We start from the raw sequence: 14,358 nt of genomic DNA, 5'->3' as shown, positions 1-14,358 counted from the left end.
AAAGAGCAACATCTGAGCCGTTTGAATGCTTGCCAAGCTGCATTCTTTCACTGCCACTTTTTATAATAATCACCATTTTTGCACCAACAGAGATGATGTAGCCAAATATGCTTGGCAACCGGTGTTCAGGAATTTAACGGTACTGATTGGAGCCCTTTCGATCGGTGAAATATTGTTCGCGATTCCCCTTTTTGTACATTTCGGTTATTGACTTAGCTTTTTCCTTTTAGCGTTTGCCAATAATATGGAAAGGGTTTCTTGCTGTCGAGTGTCGGCTCGGCAATTTGGCATCGTATTTGAGATGTTTGTGATCTAGCTGCCAGGCTAGCATATATTAGGGTTAATGTATACGGTCTGTGGCGAATAAACGTGGTTGGCAATCTAGTACTCTGGCATTGATCGTTATCTGAGATTCTATGTACACTAGTAATTCCTAATATCATTTTGATCTGCGAATTATATAATATTTCGTTCCTTAGCAAAGTCTATAAGGATGTTAGGATATTAAAAACATTAAACACTATATCGATAAAGTAAGTCAATGATAATAACTTTGTATAGTTAAAATGTTGACACTTTAAAGACACCGGTTTTGATTCAAATTTCAAGTAAGTCGATCATAGATATGAAGTTGCAATTAATACTTTTGGATATTTGTAAAATATATTACTTTACAATTACACGTACAATATAACATTTTCTTTTTATTTTTACTACTGGCCCACGGTTACAGAGCAGTTATTCACGGAACAAATTAATCGTGTGACAGCCTCGTAAATTTTCGACCTGTATCATGACGTCGAAAAATTTATGTGTATCAAGCGCCACGGAAGGGAAAGAAATTGCCAAGTTAAGGGGCGAATTTACTCTGCACGTACACACTCATGTGCCTATACAGGTATCTTGGTAGCTGGTTAAGTGGCGAATACCTAAACTTGGGTATCTAAAACGGCAAAATTATTAAGGCATCTCGCAGACGCTCAATTTATTGTCAACAATTGGTCATTAATTTGATAACTTACAAAATGCACTACTTACTTTGCATCTTTACTTGTAAACTTATTTTTGATAATAATAATCAATCTATCCAATTGCTTACCAAAGATCGAAGTTTGTCATTTGGTAGTATGCATTTTTAAATTAACTGATGACTTACACTTAACCGTCATTAATGCTTATAATGAACTTGCTTATAAATTGAAACGTAAAATAATAAATAGATTCTGCAATTATGCCTTTTTGTCATTTATGCAGTTATCACGTTGATGTATTTTCCTCTGAAAACTATTATATAGTAATCTCACTAAGCATAAATTCTGGTTAAAATTGATATTTAAAGTCTACCAGTAGGAATTATTTACCATCATCATTATTTCTCAGCTGAAGTATGTATAAAAGCGCGCAAGAAATTAAGCCACTAGCGATCACCCATCCAACTTACGACTGTGCTTGAAGTTGCTTAACTTTGTAAATGCCTTACAATTGACTCAAAGTGCAGGGCTACGCCCACTTTTGTGTAATAAATACACGATCTGGGGGTACGGTAGTGCCCCTGCATGTCGAACAAAAAACAAAAAGCGGCACGGCCTTATAAATGTTTTACTGAATAACAGGACCACCAGTACCACTACATTGGATCCATCATCGCGCGGATTTTTCTAAACTGTCGTAATATTACGTCACGTATGATACATGTTGTTCATTTTACGGCTTTCGGTGCATCAACGTTTTATATTCATATTTTCGTTTAAAATCGAACAGTTTAGTAACTGTTACGCTAACATTTTTCAACTGGTTTAGAATTTACTGCGCGGTATATCGGATTATCCTGTGATTTATATAGCACATCTAAATAATATATTCGCATCGAGGTTTCAGGCTAGTGACAAAAGTTTCGCAACCAGCTACGAAAACATATTTTCTTCCATTGTTTTATACTAAACATTAATTAATGTAATTTTATAATTACGCCTTTAATTATATCTTTTTAACGTTAAAAGGAGTTATATTAACATACTAATGTTATTATGCGAATTCTTTACTCTTTTTGTCCCTTTCTATAAATGAGAAAAACAATTATAAATAAATAAGGTTTAAGTATACTGCACGTAAAGTATATTTTAATAATATTACTGAACTTATTATTAGAAAAGTAAAACAAGTATACCTACTAGATATTAAAGTTAATATCTACCTAATGAAGTAGAGCGTCGCAGCGGAGTAGAGTCGCGGAGTGCAGGAATTAGATTACAAAGGCGCACTTTACATACAACATTCAGGAAATGCTCGTACCATTTGGGAAAAGTAGGTAGAGTTGGGAAATTAATATTATGAATCTGTGTAACTGTATACATATTAAATAAATCAAAAGGAAGTTCGTTTTTGTAGCTTCCAAATTCCAAATATATTTTCGTCAGAAAACGTAATATACCTACTAAATATTAAGGTTAATATCTACTTAATGAAGTAGAACGTCGCAGCGGAGTAGAGTCGCGGAGTGCAGGAATTAGATTACAAAGGCGCACTTTACATACAACATTCGGGAAATGCTCGTAGCGTTTGAGAAAAGTAGGTAGAGTTGGGAGTGTAATATTATGAAGCTCTATTACTGTATATATATTAAATAAATCAAAAGGAATATTTTCGTCAGAAAACGAAACCTACTAGATATTAAACTTAATATCTACTTAATGAAGTAGAGCGTCGCAGCGGAGTAGAGGCGCGGAGTGCAAGAATTAGATCACAAAGGCGCACTTTACACACAACATTCAGGAAATGCTCGTAGCATTTGGAAAAAGTAGGTAGAGTTGGGAATATAATATTATGAATCTGTGTAACTGTATACATATTAAAAACATGAAAGGAAGTTGTCCTTGTAGTCTCCAACGTCCAAATATAATTTCGTCAGTAAATGTAATATACCTACTAGATATTAAAGTGAATATCTACCTAATGAAGTAGAGCGTCGCAGCGGAGTAGATTCGCGAAGTGCAAGAATTAGATTACAAAGGCGCACTTTACATACAACATTCGGGAAATGCTCGCAGCATTTGGGAAAAGTAGGTAGAGTTGGGAAAATAATATTATGAAACTGAATAACTGTTACATATAATGGAATAAGGGACGTATAAATTTAAATGAAAAACGTTTTAGAATTTTCTAGCTAATTTTAACTGTATTGAAAATATCTAATTATTAAAGTTATTTTAAAATCTATCTGTCCGATTAATACGGGATGATGATTTCGATTACAATTTACCTAAGCCAAATATCAGAAAATATTTATATTTATTGTGTAAAAATGCGGGCGGATGGTTTCTTAAAAAAACTTGTACATTTTTACACCGAATGGGTAAATAAAGGCCGCACTTCTTTCTTCATACGACAGTGATTGTTTCAATCGTATTTTGATTTTAAGTCGCCAATTACAAACCTATTCATAAGTTAGCACAAGTTGTCTTGTAAGTGAAATTTTGTTATTTCTTAAGACAATAAAGATACTTTAAACCGAACCGAATTCAGATAGTAGTTAACGCATCTGTGATCTAGCTCATGTTAAATCCGGTTTTATTTCAGATCAGACCCAAATTGCATATGAGGTAGGATTTACTACTTAAAATATTAATTAACATATAAGATAATCTATTAAATCCACTTCATAGAAAACCAAACCAGAACACTAAGTTTAACAAGTAAAGTACATAAACGCCACACACGATATAACTGGGCACCGTAAAGTGAAACTTTATGCAAAGTGGGTTGAGGGAATCCCGCTCGCTAAGCACCATCAAAAAATTATCATACTTTTAGGGTTCCGTATCCTAAGGGTAAAAACGGAACCCTATTACTAAGCCTTTGCTGTCTGTCCGTCTGTCTGTCACAAGGTTCTATATCTGGATCAGTAATAGATAGACATTCGAAATTTTCACAAAATATTATGGCCGCTAAAGCAAAAAATATTAAAAAATCTTAAAAGTAATTAATTGGTCTTCTTACAAGAAACTGTTTTCTTTCGTCGCTTTATCTATTGAATAGTAATTCAGACAGACATTTTAATTTTTTTCTTTCTATGGTTGCTATGAAAACAAATGTAAAAAAAAAGGAAATGAAAATTCGGTGGCACGGAATCCTCCGTGTGCAAGTTTGACTCGCACTTGGCGAATTATTTCATACAACGTGGCTACAAATCCAATTAGCGTTGACTAAAACTTTGGCGGGTTTTGGCAAGTCGCCAAACGTTTCAATCGGAGATTGCCATTCCAAGGAACTTTACTCTTTGGGTTTGTTGTCACCGGTTCATTTGGTTGGCACACCGTCTATGAATAGGCGATAGGCGAAAATCCTTTTACGGTAGGAATAAATTAATGTTTTAGCTATTGGCTAGCCTTATTATTGTGTGGAGATAGCAATTACCAACAATACTAACATGGCTAACAATGGTTTAAGCTCAATTGTTACTAAAACGTCAACAATATAAAATATACCAATGTCTTCAAAAATGCTTATCATTATTATTATTGACACTTGAATGATGTATAACTGTTTCAACGTCGTCTGATACGGTCGGCGGCACGTGTTATTTTTGTTTAAACCCAAAAAAATATATATTCCCGTCATTTTTCGTCAAAAGGAAGGATTTTTGGGGCGTCACAAAAACATTATTTTTTAACGACAACCCTAGTATTCAATCTAATAACACGCTTAGTTCATCGCTTACAATGTAATAAGTCTTTTAGTCCTAAGAAAGGCAATTACTTATAGATTGCTTTGCATCGTTCGTAAAAGCCCAAATTAAGACATTTACGCCTCTATAAGGTTATATTGAGACTTCGTTTAATGGATCGCGTCTGGTTTCGTTTACACTGTGGCGTTGTAGACCGATCAAGTAATAAACCGTCTTTCATCAGATTAAAGTTACGCAAATACCTACTTGTTAATCTGTCTTATTTAGTGGTCTTTGTTTTATAATTGTGTTTGCGCTACATATATACCATTAATTAAAGAACATACGAAAAATTAAGCCACTAGCGGTCACCCACCCAACTTCAGACTGCACCCGACATTGTTTAACTTTGTGGATAGGTTACGTTTCTTATTTAGTTATTCTGTCTTATTTAGTGGTCTTTCTTTTATAATTGTGTTTGCGATACTGTGATCTCAAATACATAAATATATTTCTCGTATAGACATTTTTTATAAGTTGACCTATTCAGCGACATCTTCCTGTGTAGGTTTATCCTAAGAACTATGTAACGGTTTTTGCTACGGTTTTAGTACAAGATACAATAATTATTCCTGGGAAAAGTTAATATATACTATTGATGTAGGTTTTGTGTTTATTAGCGCAATTCAAAATGAATAAGATAAGCAATTTGAACACTAGTACAGTGCTTAGTACCTCAGTAGTCATTGACAGCTTATTGATATACCCCCAAGTACATAATTTGGAAACAAGGATCTCTAAAGACGCTTGCAATTCAAACATCAAAGCCCACAGTGCTATCTCTGTTACTAAGGAAACAATTTACAATCGTGATAATATAATATGTTTACACGAATATACGACTTAATGTACATTCTCAAAGGAAATTGTACAAACTTAAGGAGTTTATCGAAATCCGATACGCGCAGAATTGGGACCGTGTTTCGAGGAGTAATCAAAATATTTGGTGTTTCGGATAACCCCTTTTTGTTTATAGTGTACTTAGGGATATCTCTTTGTTTACCCATATACGTTGCTATTATATTCGATATCCTTATAGCGAAGCTTCAAGATTTAAGTTAAGATCAAATGTGTTTTATGGCTCATGAATACTCATGATATTAACTTCATTAATGTCGTGATATTACATTTCCATTAAAATTTTATAAATACAAATTAAAAGAATAAAATGAAGTATTCATAATAAACATAGATTAAATAAAATGTATAAAAATACAATTTAAAAAAATGTATAGTTAAAAAAAGGACAATAAAATTAAGACTTTTTTAAATATTTTATCAAAAATTTTAAAAACTTTAAAATATTAAAACAATATATTTTTACATAATTCGAAATTCAAACATGTTTAAGCAAAATATAACAGAATAACTTCATTGCGTTGTAGTTTTGTTTACCACTCAAAAGTGTATCCACGAAATCCTTACGTCATCCCCCTTCCAAAGATTTAGCGAAGCGGTGGTGTAGCCCTTTTAATCCCGTTCCTCTCCCATCCCTTCCCGGGTGACGCCTTCCACCTCTGTCGTACATGCTCATGTGGAATCTATTACGAACCGCTTAGCTGCCTCCTAAAGGAACATGTCAACTTTTTTCTTAAAAAATGAACTTAATACGTAAAAAAATATTTTTATCTTATATCCCAGATAATGTCAGACATGTTGAAGTTTACGTGTTCCGAAGAGGTTTTCTCTTTCCCATCACTAGTGTGCCCATAACATGGTTTATGACCATACTAGTGTTAATATCCTATAACAATTTCTAATATCCATATCTTTTCAGCAAAGTGATATACAATATTTATCAAAATATATTTTTGATGTAAAATTATCAAGTTCATTCCGTCGAAGTACAAAGTATACATAGTGTGTTGAAATATAGTTTATGTAGGGAGTGTTTAAAAAGAAACAATATGTGGTGAAGTTTTTGAAGTGCTAAAATGAATTCAGAAGTAACTGTCAGTGACAGAGGACTGTTTTACGTAGGAAGTGTTAAAAGGAAAACGATATGGGATGACTCATAGTGAGGAATGTTATGTCCGAACCACTATCCGAACCGAAGATGATGCGCGAAATTCACGACAATGCTGGGGGTGTCGCAAGCGGCGTGATGGAGGAAAGCGAGGGCGGCGGGAGTGGGGGTGTCGAGGTCGATATGGACGACTGTGGATCCCTGACGCTACCCCCAGACCTGCCTCCCTATTCTGGGGATTACATCATCAGCGACTATATGGAACGACTCGGCACACGACTTAACATTCTCGAAACGGAACTCAAGTATGCCTGGCGAGCATTGGACCTACTTAGCCAAGAGTACGTCAGGATGTGGGAACGATTGGAAAGATTAGAAGCCTTACTCGCAGATCAACAGGGTGTAATATCAACTCTACTCGATTTTTACACGTGTCGGACGGCTACCTCTAGAGATCCTATTACAAGACTCGAAGTTATACGAGAAATACTAGGTAATGGCACAATTGAGGATGGCATAGAAGAAGGACTGGATATTGGAAGATCAGCAGTATTATTAGACCAACCGGAAGAAAGTATGGAATCAAATGAAGCTTTCTATAGAAGTTTAAATCAAGCGTACCGAGATGACCTTGTTTGCGAAGAAACTTCTAGGCCACCTTCACAGTTAGACATGATTTGGGAAGCTCCAGAGGAACCTGAAATAGAAATAATGCCTACGACTTCTAGACAAATTTATAGTGCAACAGATTATAAAGACTACCGTGGTTTACAAGGTGGACCTGGTATAAGTGAAAGAGATTTAGTACATTTGTCTACCTTAAGTACAATTGATCAAATCACAGTAGATAAATTACATGAATTAGATAGGTTGACAACTCAATTGCATAAAGATTCGAGAGAGTTAAAAGACTTGAAAACTAGACTTCTTAGTCCAGAAACTAAAGTAACATCGAAACACGATAGAGACATAGAAGCAAAAACGTTGGTCGAAGATGGTAATATTATAAATGAACAACTAAAGAGTATGTACACGGGCGGTGAAAATTGGGCAATCACCGATATGATGAAAAGTTTTGATGATTTTATTTTAACTATGCCTAAAGAAAATATTATAAGGGAGAAGTCTCCGTCAAGGTTATCACTTTCAGACAATATAGCACCAGAAAGGACTTTAGATTATTTACCACCAACATTATCACCTCGACGTAAATTTGTACCTGAAAGAACGACTACAGAACCTTATACAACCGTTACGGGTCGGTTAGCTTACAGTTCAGCGGTAGCTAACGCTGAGATAAATGCTGCAAAGTCATCAAAATCTCCGAGCGCACTTTCGAGGGAACGTTTTGAATACAGTCCGTCGTATCAAATACCAGAACCTCCCAGAAAGCAGTATTATTCTAAAGGTACACCCCAGGCTTTAAACGATATTTATAAAGGCACGGTAGACCAACATTCTCCTTTATCTGTTCATGAAATTTATGATGAACCTACTGACAATAGGCTAGACTTAAGTTTTGAGGAAGGAAGTAGGGTACGAAAGTCACCGAGTCCTCCTCCGCCAGCCCCACCTAATGGAGCTGAACTTTTTTCTACTATTGAAAATAACAATGAAATGTCTATAAATCAGTCGATGTTATCAACAGGCGCTATTCAGCCAGACAACATGCGCCTTAGCCCAAGATCTCCTAAATCACCTAAAACATCACCAAAACATGTAAAAAGAGATGCTGCCAATATTGTTGCGGCTAAATCTGATTCCGGATTATCCTCGATGAGCGGTTGGTCTAGTTTAGAAAAAAGTCCAGGATCACCAAAGACGGGAAGAATCACTCATAGCGGTCATGAAAGTCATAAAATGAGGATTCCTTCTCCGCAATCAGCTCAAAAAACATCTTACGAAATTGATGGAAAACCCTACTTAGAAACCCTAGTTGATTCATATACCTATGAAGATAAAACTAATAAAAGAGAATATATTTCTCGACAAGGTGAAAACTTTACGGATATGAGTAGCATGGTGGATATTACCAAATTACAAGATAAAATCGATAATGGTTTTAATCAAAATACTCTCAGCAATATTGCAGAATATTATTATGGAAATGAAGCGCCATCGATTTATTCTGTAGCAGGAAATAGACAACCAATTTTTACAACTGTATATAGTACTCCAAGGGGAATGTTATCTGAAGATAGAAGTTTTTCCGAGTTATTAGATAGAAATGAAATTGAAGAGCCTTTAACGAAACAACCAGTTGATTCATATCCACCAGAGCCTAGTTATCATGCACAAACTGTTGTTATGCAAGCAGCGAATGCGACTCGAAAACCACTTACAAGGGCAAATACAATGGGTGCGAGTGATCCTCACTTTTATCAAAATGGTTATAAAGCAGGTCACCGTGCAGGGTACCCTACAGGAAATTTAACCGATGCATTGTCATACTACCCAACTTCAAGTAGGTATGATTTACCGAAACGAGCGTCTATAGAAGATCAGCTCTCATGGCAAGCTGGTAGTAGATCACCTACTAGTTCAATGGAAACGTCTAGTTTGAAATCACATTCTTTAAATATAACTGAAAGAAAACAATTTCAAACTCAATTACAACAGGAATATTTTAAACAACAACAATATGATCAACGTAATGGAAACATTATGAATGAAGAAGGGTATGAAAAGCAACCAGCAGATCACAGTAAAATGAGAAAAGAACAATATGTTGATTCCACTGGAGTATTGGTAACGGAATCCGGGTATGTTTCGATATCATCTAATTTCAAAGGAAAGTCTCATGACAAACAAGCAAAAAAACCTAAACGCACATCTTCATTGAAATCTGCTATGTCTTCTATGAGCCACTGGTTGCCTGACTTACACTTACCAAAAAAACACAGATCACATTCTTTGCCGTCTGGCGTAGACTCTGTGGAAGAGGAACAACAACAACAGCAACAAGAAAAAACATTGAAAGAAAGAATATTATCAGCTCAGAGACGAAAAAAGAAGTATCATCTAGTTGCATCAATGTCAGGCTTACTACAAAAGGCCAGAAGAAAACACCAAGCCAGTCATCAGTCACTGTCAGATCCTGAGACTTCAGAAACTGAATGGTCAGGTGGTCGGTCAAGTGCTCAGTCTGAAGACAGTGATAGCGTATTTTCGGATTCAACTCATGAGGGTAATATGTTTGCCAAAGTTCCACCTAAACCTAAACAAAGAAAAAATAACAACCAAGAAATAGTGGAACAGCAACTAAGGCTTCAAGAATTGCAACAACAAGGAGTTGATTTCCATGATGACGAAGACGAAGATGAATGCATTTTAGAAGAAAATGAAAAATATGCAACTAGTAATGCCATACCGAGGGATAAAAGTGATGATATCGATTTTCATTTTGCACGTGTTAGTCAGATGAAAAAAGATAACATAAATGAACTAGAGAAGCTAGATATTGATACGGATATATCCAACATTGATCTTTTTGAAGACGATGAAAAAGAAGACAATCAGTCACCAGCTTCCCTGTTTGCTACAGTAGGTGATGTGAAAAAAGCAGCTACAGCATCTGAAGATGGGTTAAGTGAAAATAATAAGTCTTATAGTGGAAGCTCGCAAGAGTTTACTGTGTCACGGGCTCTGGGAAAATACCGTCTTCGTAAATCTTCATCCGTATCTGATGACCAATCAGATGAACAAATGGGTGATACTTCTCCACCAAAGTTAGAAATGAGTTTACAAGAACAACAACCAGATGATACAGTAAATCAAAAAGATAAAAGACAGCGAAAGGCGAGTGCTCCAGAAATTGTAAGTAGTATAGCACCTGAAGAGTCTAGTATTTATCAAGAACGAAGTCCATCTATACAAAGTAATAGAGGGATTACAAATAAATTTCAACCCCGGCATCAACAAAGTTTGGAAATACCCAATAAACATGAAGACGATGACAGTAGAAGTACACATTCTTGGAGAAGCGGGTCTAGAGTGTCATCAAGAAGACAGAGTACTGAAGATAGCATTGATTCAGAAGATGAATGGTATTGTTATGAATTGAGAAAATTGGAAGAAATGGAACATCAATCTCAATTAGAAGCAGAAAGAGAGCAAACTTTGGCCGAGGAACCAGAAATGGAAGAACTATTAACGAATGAGCCAGATGAAAATTTGAAAGAAAAAATGTCTTTTGTGCTCAGAGAGCTTAAACTTAAAACGGCAACAGTAAAAACCAAATATGACAAGACGCCTCCAGAAGAAACTTGGAAGGACGTCACAACATTCCCGACTATATCTGATAAAACCGACGACGAATTCCCTGAAAAGGAGTCAGATGATGATAAATCTTACGCTGATTCTGGATCCGGCGAGACGTCAGGCCCCGATAGTCCAGTGCAAAGTGGGGATGAGTTTGAAGATGACGATGAATTACCACCGATGCGTCAAGAGGCGCCACCACCTGCTGAACCACCACCGCCAGCCGACGCTCCTGTTGGCAGCAAATGGAAACTTTTGAAAGCCCTGAAAGATCGAAAAGCGGAAGAAAAGACAGCGGAGACACCGGCGACTACAACAGCGACATCTACCGAAAAGGACAAAGTCAGCGCGGGTGTAAGTTATCTTATGCAAAAATTTCATGAGATTAGAGTAAAGAGTTAAATATATTAATCCTTTTTAGAAATTAGAAACGAGTATATAATCATAATAATTATACTAAATAAAAAAGAAAATACTCATGTTACTCAATGAATGCCTTTGCAAAATTATGTAATCTGCTTGTCATTTTAATAATTGATACAAAGAGTAAAGTTACGATATTTATACTTAATACTATGACTATATAGATTAAAATAATATAAATGAAGATTATTTATACTATTTGAAAGCATTTTGTTAGTATTTCAAAGTAAATTAAACAATATAACTGATACATAACACACATTACTGTAACAGAAAACCGTGGTTGTGATCTTTTATATTTTTTCAACCAAATGCATTTATTCTAAATTCACGTACGCAGTTAATTCATGCTGTTTGTCCACGCACTATGCATAGAGTTAGGTATGCGTCTGCTTTCTAGCATGGTTAAATCTACGCACGATGTGCATATGCACAGTGTGAAGATAAATAACACAAACGAATAGTGCGTAAAAGATATATTAACTCAGTTGACAAGACTTTTTCGAGCAAGCCTCTTTACGTTTGATATTTTAACTGATTCTTCACGTTTATACAATTTATTATATTATTTATTACAATTTTAAACGTTTATTTAGTATTAATTGTATACAATCTCATGATATACAAACTCGGTTCACATTACATTCATGCTAATAATACAATTCATTAATTTTACTTATAGATATTGACGTTGTTTCTATTTGATTATGGCAATAACTAGATTTAACAAGCAATAGACATGAAAGACTCTTAAAACATAATATATAATAGCTATACATGATATTGCGTTTTATACAGCTTAAGACTTATAAACAGATGGTATATACTTAATTGAAGTTCGTAAATTTGTGTGAAATTGATTAAGTCTCCATATGAGCATTTATGTAATCGTAGCTTTGTTCAGTATTACGGCTAAAACACTTACACACGATACGACGTCACGTGACATGACGCGTCAACGTATACATTTGCAATGTCACGTCGTGACAATCTATTACGTACGTCGTAAAAATCACCACACTATGAAAATTGGTGATACTTAATTAAATTTTCCTAAGTGATTTTTATCTTTTCGTGCCATCAAGAATAATGGAAATCACTTTCGAATAAGTTGAAGCAAGATTGCATCACCAATTTTCACATTGTGATTTTTACGACGCACGTCATTTCTACGATGTGACATTACACGGCGTCGCAGCAACGATGTAACGCCGTATCGTGTGTATTCAGCCCTTAGTGGTACCATTATGGCGTAGTGTAAGTTAATTTATGGATTGAGTGCTAAGCGCTATTTCAGAGACATGAATCATTTCATATGCTGTTTAACGGCTCGGGGAACACAAATGTACAAAATCACTTGCCGTCATATCATTTCATATCATGAATCGCAGAATCGTTCCTTTACAATCGGTCGTAAACCAAATATTCATATTAAATGAAGTATATTTAAAGAGTCATTTTCAAATTTCGACGCACGATAGTAATCAACTAATTATGAAATAATAATAGACATTAGGTACGAGAATGGTGTAGCTTTCGATGTCTATAAAATAACTTTATATATTTATACTAAATTTAATGTATTATCCATACATATAAGTATTGAAATATTATGTCCATTTTAACGTGTAATCAAATATATCATCTTCAACATGATATCATTGTACGGGGATACATTTTAATCAAAACTCATATTATTCATATTGATGGTCATACTTCGAGCCGATAAGTCTTCGTCGTAATATTTAAAATGATATTATTAACTATTTTAGAGAAAAATGACGTAGGTATTCGTGTAGTTCCTTACACTTACATAAAAGTAGCTGGCACTTTATGTAACATGTTGTACGTAGATGATAGGTATTATAGTGACTTTGTATGGGAGATGAGAATCGTTATAGAAACACACAATTATTAAATTGTAAGCTTCGGTTAAATTATAATAACATTATTATGGGATGCTTTATTCGATCTCATGTTAGCCTAAGTCACTTGTTTCACTACTGACGAGCAACGACTCAAACTATTATTATAATATCGTTTCAATAAGATCAAAACACATTAAAAATTAGGTATCGCAGGGAGTCTGGAAAACGGTATGAGAATGAGATAATAGGTTACTCTAACTGACCTTTTACTCCAGAATGTGTTGTTTTTCTGTATAGTCCAGCAATTGTTAATTTAACGAAAATATTTTATCGCCTGATACTTTTCGCTGGCAACGAGACAAGTGCTAAAAGTAATTGACTACAGGCGCACACTTGAATCCTAACATCGCTAACTGCTAATATGTATAAGGTGATTGCTAATAACGCGAAGAAAACAGTCTGCCGATTACTAAATGCTTTAAATCTCTGATATACAACAATATTAATATTCGTTACATTATATTATAAGAAAAATATATTGTTTACACAATATTAATTCTCCATTTGTAGTATTTACTTAGATAATAGTTGTTTGCATATGTTATTACATTTCGATAAATTATTTCCTAAATATAAACGAATTTTAATGATCGGTATTTTAAGAGCTCGATTATTCGTGATAAGAATTGCATTTATTTTTAACTTTTTCACTATTTATGCACAAAATTTGAATTAAATTATACAAATAAATGTAATCCCAATGAAGATTAACAACAAAATAAATATTTCAAACAATGAAATGTGAAAATGGAATTTCTTTATCGAAATGTAAACATTAAAATGTGTTGTTGTTATATTTATTGTTATTGTATTGTTTATGAAATAAATGTTAGGTTTTTAGTTAATTTTTATTTTTTGTTATTTAATTGTTGTTTTTTTGTTTGTTTTTAGAATGGATCAGGTGGATTCAACGAGCAGGGTGGCCGAGGAAATGGGTATGTGAAACTAGACGTAATATGAATTAATAGTATTTGTAATAATACACAATTATGCCATTGTGTAATTTTTATTGATGTGGTTAATGTGAATAATAATTGTTGTTTTTGAGCTTGTTATTT

The 14,358-nt window shown here is 34.4% G+C and overlaps 2 protein-coding genes across 4 annotated transcripts in view; both read left to right on the top strand.

Annotated features, from left to right (window-relative positions):
• Nucleotides 1–14,358, top strand: part of LOC140748918 (protein unc-13 homolog B-like) — a 338,912-nt gene that overhangs the window by 244,769 nt on the left and 79,785 nt on the right. For all 3 annotated transcript variants that reach the window (XM_073081879.1, XM_073081878.1, XM_073081880.1), the window contains one exon: nucleotides 14,192–14,235. In XM_073081879.1, coding sequence (XP_072937980.1) covers nucleotides 14,192–14,235 — 44 coding nt within the window. The remainder of the gene's footprint in view (nucleotides 1–14,191; nucleotides 14,236–14,358) is intronic.
• Nucleotides 6,189–14,111, top strand: LOC140748919 (uncharacterized). The gene has a single exon (XM_073081881.1). The coding sequence runs from the start codon at nucleotides 6,753–6,755 to the stop codon at nucleotides 11,349–11,351; it is 4,599 nt and encodes a 1,532-aa protein (XP_072937982.1). The 5' UTR covers nucleotides 6,189–6,752; the 3' UTR covers nucleotides 11,352–14,111.

The sequence above is a fragment of the Epargyreus clarus genome, unplaced genomic scaffold (assembly GCF_041222505.1).
Source record: "Epargyreus clarus isolate Ecla_fem2 unplaced genomic scaffold, WU_Ecla_fem_2.2 ptg000017l, whole genome shotgun sequence".
NCBI lineage: Eukaryota > Metazoa > Arthropoda > Insecta > Lepidoptera > Hesperiidae > Epargyreus > Epargyreus clarus.
Note: the sequence above shows the minus strand (reverse complement) of the source record. Positions and strands in the feature narration are given on the sequence as shown.

Coding starts and splice junctions, on each gene's coding strand:
- LOC140748919 (XM_073081881.1), top strand. CDS start 6,753: ATGTCCGAACCACTATCCGAACCGAAGATGATGCGCGAAATTCACGAC.